At 46.7% G+C, this 9,132-nt stretch overlaps 1 protein-coding gene across 1 annotated transcript; it reads left to right on the forward strand.

Annotated features, from left to right (window-relative positions):
• The first annotated feature begins 7,413 nt into the window (after positions 1-7,413).
• LOC123396780 lies at positions 7,414-8,320 on the forward strand. Its single transcript, XM_045091607.1, has 4 exons — positions 7,414-7,467; positions 7,583-8,026; positions 8,142-8,193; positions 8,265-8,320. Exons 1-4 carry the CDS (start codon positions 7,414-7,416, stop codon positions 8,282-8,284), a joined length of 570 nt encoding a protein of 189 aa, XP_044947542.1. The 3' UTR covers positions 8,285-8,320.
• Positions 8,321-9,132: the final 812 nt, after the last annotated feature.

The following is a 9,132-nucleotide window of genomic DNA, read 5'->3' on the forward strand; positions in this document are numbered from 1 at the left end:
GGCATTTGTATACAAAATTATAATATTTTTGAGCACTAACCTATTGACCCAGCGCCGAGTGCTAGTTCCTGTTTTCTGTGTGATTTTCGCTTTGCTGGTTTACCCTACCAAACAAAGTCCAAATGCCACGAAACTTAAATATGATTTTTTTAGACTATATGAAGACCTGAAAGCATCGGAAGTGGACGAGAGACCGCACGAGGGATGCACAAGCCAACAGGGTGCGACCCAGGGCTTAGTCGCGCCCTGATGGCTTGTGCCCCCCAGGATGCCTCCCGGCATCTCTCTCTAGCCTATAAATTCACAAATATTCCGAAAACCCTAAGAGCACTCCCGAAACACTTTTTCCGCCACGCAAGTCTATGTTCCAATAGGAGGCCATCTAAACCTCCATTCCGGCGATCTACCGGAGCAGAGATCAATCACGGAGGGCCTCTACATCAACCTTGCTACCCTCACCATGATGTGTGAGTAGTTCACCATGCACCAACGGGTCCATAGGTAGTACCTAGATGGCAATCTCTCTCTCTCTCTCTTTTGATCTTCAATACCATGTTCATCGCATCTTCGCTTTGATCTATCCGATGTAATCACTATGTATGTTGTGTTTGTTGGGATTCGATGAATTGTTGGTTTATGTTCAGATTATTCATGAAAACTATTTGAGTCACCTCTAATTATTATGATTCTTAATTGCATGATCATCATAGATTCATAATGCTCTCCGATCTATTGAGGTAGTTTGGCCAACTAGATTAATATTTCTTCAGTGGGAGTGGTGGGTTGTAGTAGGTTCAACCTGGAGAATTTCTATATCCGAGTGACAGAAGGCGACAAGATGTGTCTTTGTGTTGCTGCTACTAAGGATAAAACAATAGGGTTTATGCATATTAATTGAGGTTACTTTGTCTACATCATGTCATTGTTCTCCAAGTATTCCTCTATTTTTACTTAATACATAGAGAGGCAAGCATAGAAGCGCTCTTGAAGTGGACTAATAGTAATAGGTGCATGCAGGATTCGGCCTATTTGCTTATCGACGTGATGCCTATATACACATGATCATTTCTGTGAAAATCGCATAATTATTCGTTGTTCTATCAATTGCCCAACAGTAATTTGTTTACCCACCATATGCCTTTGCCATGAGAGATGCCACTAGGGAACACTACGGCCCCGGGGTCTATTCACTTATATTTTACAAACACTACTACTACCTTGCTGCCATTATTGGTGTTTTATTTTATTTTTCAATTTACAATTATCAACAATTATCTACACACCTCATTTGCTTGCAAATAACGAGATCAATGGGATTGACAACCCTCTTGCCCGCATTGGGTGCAAGATTTTTGTTTCTTCGTGTGCAGTCGATGAAGACGGTTGAGGACTGGTATTCCTATTGGTTCGATAAACCTGGTTCCATAAATGAGGGAAATACTTACCCACATTGTGCGGCGATAACACGTTCCTCTTCACGGAAAACTCAACGCAGATCACAGTCATCAATGGCGTTCACTCGGCTCATGACGGTCTGAGGATCCTTCATGGGAGGGTCCTCAGACGCCTTCTCCTGGCCGATCTCTCCAACAACCAACTGAAGCAGCTTGAAACAAGATGCCACGTATCCGACATGTTCCTCCAATATGTGGAGAGACAAGGCAGTACTATCCTTCAGGAGCCTTCTCTTGGGATCGAGCTCCTTCTCGATTTGGGACGTCTCCTCCTCTGCGTTAGCAGCAAAGGCTACACTCGGCAGATTATGGAGGATGAGAAATGTCAGTCAAAGGTTTCAGAATGATCATGAGAAAACATTAGAACGCTCAACGCACCTTGGAGCTTCTCGTAGAGATCTACACTGAATTCCTCGGTGAACTTCTCTAGTTCAGCTTTCTTGGCGGTGGCATTCTTGAGGTTGGTTTCCCAATCGGCGTAATGCCTCTTCAGTTCAACAAGCTCTGCCGCTGTCTTCTCTGCACCAGCCTTCAGGAGCCGATTTTCTTCCTCCAAAGTGCCAACCATCTTGAGCTTGGACTCGGCCGCCAGTGTCTTCTGCTTGATCTCCTTCCAAGCGGTTGTGAGTTCTTTGTTCCTTTTTTTGAGAGATTCCTTCATGGTCACTAGAGAAATGGAATTCTTCAACTCTCAGAAAAGCAATCTGACAAGACAGCCTCAGTTGGATAAGAAATGATGACCGAATAAAGTGTCAATCAGAGAGCGAAGACATACCTTCAGTCGTCGCTTCTCCTGCTCCAATCGCCCGCTCTTGGCCTTCTCAGCATCAAGGTTCAGTCGGAGTTCCCGTAACTCTTATTCCATGGCATCATCACGGCCAACGGGCCCACAAGCAGTCTGCAATCAACATATGCGAAAAAGGGGCATAACATTATGTCACAACTCTTAGACTACCGCCGACTGCAACAATCAACAGTAGCCTTGGGGACTACACCCAGTGGGTGCGCTAACCGCGCCCCCACTCGAAGGATGGAAGAAAGGCAAGGGCTCCATACCCTCCCAGATTCTGTCAATCAAGAAAATCAAAGCTAGGAAACTAAGTCTACTGCCGAGTGACCCAACCGATAGTAGCCTCGGGGACTAGACCCAGTGGGTGCGCTTAGCGCGCCCCCACTGGAAGGATGGAAGAAAAGCAAGGGCTCCGTACCCACCCAGATTTTGTCAATCAAAAAAATAAAAGCTAGGAAACTTAGACTACTGTCGACCGACCCAGTCGAATGTAGCCTCGGGGACTACACCTAATGAGTGTGCTCAACGCGCCCCCACTATCACCCAGTGGGTGTGCCCCTGGGCATAACCACTCGGGATTCCTTCCATAGACCAGATTCAAAAACAAGTTGATGCATGAAGAACTTACTCGAATGTTCTTCGCCACCCCTTCACTCGCATCATATGCCTCCTTCACTCGCCCGATCATCACTTCGAGCTGAGCCAAGGCCTCCTAGCGCGCCTCCTCTCGACCCTCCGGGGTAAAATGGAGCTCGAAGATGTTGCGATCCTTGGAGTCGGACGACGGAGTGGTCAGCGGATAATGTCTGAGTGAAGCCCCAGCAGAAGTGACCTCCTGCGCCACAGGAGTCTTGGCCTTGATTCTCACTCGGTTGGGACTCGGAGCCTGCTTCAATACTTCTACAGCTGTAGAAGGGACATCAACGTCGAGGTCGACCACGTCCCGCGGTTCTGCACATACCCACGAAACGGTCAAAGATCACTCGAACATCCAAGGTCCAAATTTCGAATGAATTGCTGGAAAAGCTCAAAGATTACCTTTTGATGAAGCAACATAGATGTCAGCTTTACCCTGTCAGTAGTGTTGGGATCTAGTGAGGCAGTCGAAGTATCAGGCCTGCAACAGAAACAGTAGAACCTGATCGTCATTCGGAGGACGTTGATCACATAAAACAGTTCACTCGGCGAAGACACTTACGGTGAAGCCATAGGCACATAATGTTGGAAATATGCCCTAGAGGCAATGATAAATTGGTTATTATTATATTTCCTTGTTCATGATAATCATTTATTATCCATGCTAGAATTTTATTGATTGGAAACTCAAATACATGTGTGGTTACATAGACAACACACTGTCCCTAGTGAGCCTCTACTTGACTAGCTTGTTGATCAGAGATGGTCAACGTTTCCTGGCCATAGACAAGTGTTGTCACTTGATAACGGGATCATATCATTAGGAGAATGATGTGATGGACAAGACCCAAACTATGAACGTGGCATATGATCATGTCAGTTTATTGCTACTTTTTCCTCCATGTCAATGTATCTATTCCTATGACCATGAGATCATGCAACTCTCGGACACTAGAGGAATACCTTGTGTGTATGAAATCTTGCAACGTAACTGGGTGACTATGTAGGTGCTCTACAGGTATCTCCAAAGGTGTCTGTTCGGTTGGCGTGACTCGAGACTGGATTTGTCACTTCGTGTGACGGAGAGGTATCTCAACGCCCACTCGGTAATATAACATCACAATATGCCTTGCAAGCAATGTGACCAAGGAGTTAGTTATGGGATCTTGTATTACGGAACGAGTAAAGAGACTTGCCAGTAACGAGATTGAACTAGGTATGGAGATACCTACGATCGAATCTCGAGCAAGTAGCAAACCGAAGGACAAAGGGAATGTTATACAGGATTAACTGAATCCTTGACATAGAGGTTCAACCGATAAGATCTTCATAAAATATGTATGATCAAATATGGACATCTAGGTCCTGCCATTGGATATTGACTGGAGAGTATCTCGTCCGTGTCTACATAGTTCTCAAACCCGCAGGGTGTGCACACCTAAGGTCCGGTGATATTTCGGTATAGTTGAATTATTGATGTTGGTAACCGAAGGTTGTTCCGAGTTCTGGATGAGATCCCATACGTCACGAGGGTTTCGGGAATGGTCCAGACAAAAAGAACACAAAGATTGATATATAGGAAGTATCCATTTGGCTTCCGGAAGGTTTTCGGGCATTACCGGTAAAGTACCGGCAGTGACGAATGGGTTCTGGAATTCTACCGGTCGGGGCCACCCACCCGGGAGAGAACCAAAGAGGCCAAGGGTGGCACACCAGCCCTTAGTGGGTTTGTGGCAAGCCCAAAGAGAACTATTTCAGCCAAGGGAGAAAAGGAAAGGAGGGTGGGCCAAACCGAATTGGGGAAAGAGGACTCCAGCTTCCAAGTTGTGTTGGAGGAGGACTCCTCCCTCTCCTCTTGGTTCGACCGAACCCTAGGGCCTTGCCCTAGGGCGCCATCCCTCCCCTCCCTCCTATATATAGTGGAGGTGAGAGAGGCTTTTTGCACCTCAAGACAAGGCGCAACCCTCTCTCCCTCCACCACTTCGTGACACCTCGTAGCTAGTTCGGTACGGTACGACGAAGCCCTACCAGAGTAGTTCCACCACCATCGCCTCCACGCAATCGTGCTGCCGGAGAATTCAGCTACCTCTTCGTCTCTCTTGTAGGATCAAGAAGGTGGAGATCATCATCGAGATGCACGTGTGCCGAACGCAGAGGTGCCGTCCGTTCAGCACTAGATCTGGATGGATCTTGATGGGATCGTGGGACGGTTCGTGATGAGATCGTGTGACGGACTACGATTTGGATCGCGAAGATGTTCGAATACATCAACCGCGTTATATACGCTTCCGCTTAGCGATCTACAAGGGTATCTATATGCACTCTCCCCTCTCGTAGATGATAATCACCATGGATAGGTCTTGCGTGTACGTAGGAAATATTTGTTTCCCATGTAACGTTCCCCAAGAGTGGCATCATGAGCTAGGTCTATGCATAGATGACATCTCGAGTAGAACACAAAGGGGTTTGTGGGCGTTGATGTTCTATTTTCGAGCCTCCTTAGTATTTTCTTGATTCATCGGTATTGTTGGATTGAAGCGGCCCGGACCAACATTACACGTACGCTTACGAGAGACCGGTTTCATCGACCAACATGGAACTTGTTACATAAAAATGAGTGGCGGGTGTCTGTTTCTTCAACTTTATTTGAATCGTATTTGACCGAGGCAGTCCTTGGAGAAGGTTAAATACCAATTTGCATATCATCGTTGTGGCTTTGCGTAAGTAAGATGCGATCATACTAGATACCCATAGCAGCCACGTAAAATTTGCAACAACAAATTAGAGGACGTCTAACTTGTTTTTGCAGGGTATGCATGTCATGTGATATGACCAAAGACATGATATGATATATTGGATGTATGAGATGATCATGTTGTAGTAGTTAAAATATCGACTTGCACGTCGATGCTACGACAACCGGCAGGAGCCATAGGGTTGTCTTTAATTATTTTTGCGCTTGGAGATGCTTTGCTTTATCTCTAGTCAGTAGCTTTAGTAGTAACACCATTGTTAGCGCAGAAACTTCGATGGTAGCACAATGATGGAGATCATGGTGAGGCGCTGGTGACAATGGAGATCATGTCGGTGCTTTGGTGATGGAGATCAAGAAGCACAAGTTCATGGCCATATCATGTCACTTATGATTTGCATGTGATGTTAATCCTTTTTTGCACCTTATTTTTCTAAGGACAACGGAAGCATTATACCGTGATCCATCACTAAAATTTCTAAATAAATTGTGTTCTCCCCGACTGTGCACCGTTGCGACAGTTCATCGTTTCGAGACACCACGTGATGATCGGGTGTGATAGACTCTGCGTTCACATACAACGGGTGCAAAAAGTTGCACACGTGGAACACTCGGGTTAAACTTGACGAGCTTAGCATGTACAGACATGGCCACAGAACACAAGAGATCGAAAGGTCGAGCATGAATCATATAGTGGATATGATCAACATGGAGATGTTCACCGTTGAAGCTAAACTCAACTCACGTGATGATCGGACTTGAGTTAGTGAATTTCGATCACACGACACTTGAATAACCAGAGGGATGTCAATTTGAGTGGGAGTTCTTAAGCAATATGATTAATTGAACTCATTATCATGAACATAGTCAAAATGTCTTTGAAAATTAAGTTGTAGCCGGCACTGTAGCTCTACTGTTTTTTGATATGTTCCTAAAGAAAACTTAGTTGAAAGATGATAATAGCAATTATGCGGACTAGGTCCGTAAACTGAGGATTGTCCTCATTGCTGCACAGAAGGCTTACGTCCTTAATGCACCACTCGGTGTGCTAAACCCCGAGCGTCATTTGTAGATGTTGCGAACATCTCACATACACGTTTTTGATGACTAGATGATAGTTCAATGCGTAATGCTTAAACGGCTTAAAATTGAGGCACCAAAAACATTTCAAACGTCATGAACATATGAGATGTTCCAAAGGATGAAATTGGGATTTCAGGCTCGTGCCCACGTTGAGAGGTATGAGACCTCCGACAAGATTCTTGGCCTACAAAGTAAGGGAAAGAGCTCAATCGTTGAGCATGTGCTCAGGTTGTCTAGGTGCTACAATCTCTTGAATCGAGTGGGAGGTGATCTTCCAGATAAGATAGTGATCGACATGGTTCTCCAAAGTCACTCTCACCAAGCTACACAGCTTCGTGATGAATTATAACATATCAAGGATAGAGTTGATGATCCTTGAGCTGTTTGCGATGTTTAACACCGCGAAGGTTGAAATCAAGTAGGAGCATCAAGTGTTGATCTCCCCTAATAATAAAGCGCGTAGCGCTTCTGTCGTCCGTCGTCGCGGCGCTTTTACAAAAAAGCCCTCATGTTTTTTGGGAATCAACCCGCGGTACGTTTTTAAGTGGTACAAACAGAAAAACGTTTCGTTTTTATAAAAACGCCCCTGTAGTTTTTGGAATTCAACCCGCAGACCATTAATCAAACACATCACTCCAGATCCCCTTCCTCTTCCCCACGCACGAGCGAGCGCACCGCCGCCGCCGTCGCCACCTTCCATGCAGAGTCTGCGGCCAAAGGAGGAGGACCTCGAGGCCTTCTACCGTCGCTTCGTCAGGTCCAGGATCCTCGCTCCCGCATATTCCCCGCCCCCCCTTCCTCCTCCGTCGCGGTGAAGACGACGACGACAGTTAGCCGGCCAGCCATGCTCGGTCTCAAAGCCACCAGGGTCGCGCGCCTCCCGTGCCCCTACCCCCTCGGCCGCGTCTACTCATCCACCGCCCCCTGTCCGCCTCCCAAGAAGCCCCGCAGCTCCGCCTCCGCCGCCGCGGGCGGCAAGCCGCCCATGATCGTCTACTACCGCCGTCGCCGCAAGAAGCCGCGGCTCGAGGAGCCACGGCCGTCCTCGCCCTCGATGGCGCCGCGGCAGCCGGAGGAGGGGGCGCTGGGCAGGGGCTCGCGGCGGAAGCGCCCGCTCAAGCACGAGCTGCTCAGCCTCGGGTCCGCCCCGCCTGCATTGGGCTCGGATGGAGACGGGGAGGAGCTGCTGCGGCGACGGCAGCCGAGGCGCAGAGGGGAACTGGAGAAGGAGAGCACTTCGGCGCCCCGGAGGCGACGGCGCCGCAGCAGCCAGCTGGAGGCCGCCTCTCCGTCCGAGAGGAGATGGGTAGAGTAAGTTGGATCTCTGCTTGCTTCACAATGAAATTCTCCTCACGGCTTTAGCAACAAGGAACAGACAGCGAGGGTACTTGTTTTCTGTGTAATTTTGACGCTGTCTTTGTCGCAAGTTGGAAATTCAGGGTGTGGATCCCCAGGCGTTCGTCGGATTAGTGTGCAAGGTAAGCTCTCGACCACGTCTTTACTATGGAATGCAGTAAAACCAGGGCGTGAATTTTGATGGTGAATGTAGGTTTTCTGGCCCCTAGATGATGATTGGTACAAGGGTTCCATCACGGCCTACACAGGATACAATTTTCCATTTCATTTGAGGAAATGAAGTGCGTGAACCTGAAATTTGGAACATCTAACTTGGATAAGCAGGGATACGATGAACTGCTTGCACTTGCTGTCAGCTTTCATGACTACCAAGGTCTTGATCACATGGACGCTGCTGGATTTGAGGTTGTCTTGGGTATTTAAATGAGATCAGCTGGATTCCAGGAGGTATTAAAGGAACGATGAATTTCAGGAATAAAATGAATTATACGTTGCATCCTCGGTAGAGATCGGAAAAACAAAAGCAGCATATCACCACTCAATCGATTTGGTGTATTCATCTACGTGCTTGTGTGTTCCAGCTGGCTGCATAGATCAATCAGCATGTGCATGTTCAAAAACCAAACCGAGCCAAAGGCAATGTAAAGCCCAGAAACTATTGCTCATGTTCTGAACTCTGGTAATGTTGATTGGCATAATGCAGGGAAAGAGATTAGAGGACGGATGAAGAGATGGTGACGGTGTTCTAGATATATAATGTACAAATTTCAAGGGAGTGATGGTAAGATACCTTGACGTTGCTACCTCTCTGTGTGCTTAATTATGAAGTAAATCAATTTCTTAGTTTATCAAAGTTGCTACATGGCATTGTTCTTTTGAGTCTACATGGCATTGTTCTTTTGACGTCATATTTCTCCTACTCAGCAGAAAGTAACCACAAATTTCTAATTCTTTGCAGAAAGTAACCTCGACTTGCTTGACTACCATAATTGACAGTTGTTTAAATCTTGTGTGAACAAGACACAAAAACACACAATTGCGTGATTAAGTTAAAAAAAATT

This window comes from Hordeum vulgare, chromosome 5H (assembly GCF_904849725.1).
Source record: "Hordeum vulgare subsp. vulgare chromosome 5H, MorexV3_pseudomolecules_assembly, whole genome shotgun sequence".
In the NCBI taxonomy this organism is placed as follows: domain Eukaryota; kingdom Viridiplantae; phylum Streptophyta; class Magnoliopsida; order Poales; family Poaceae; genus Hordeum; species Hordeum vulgare.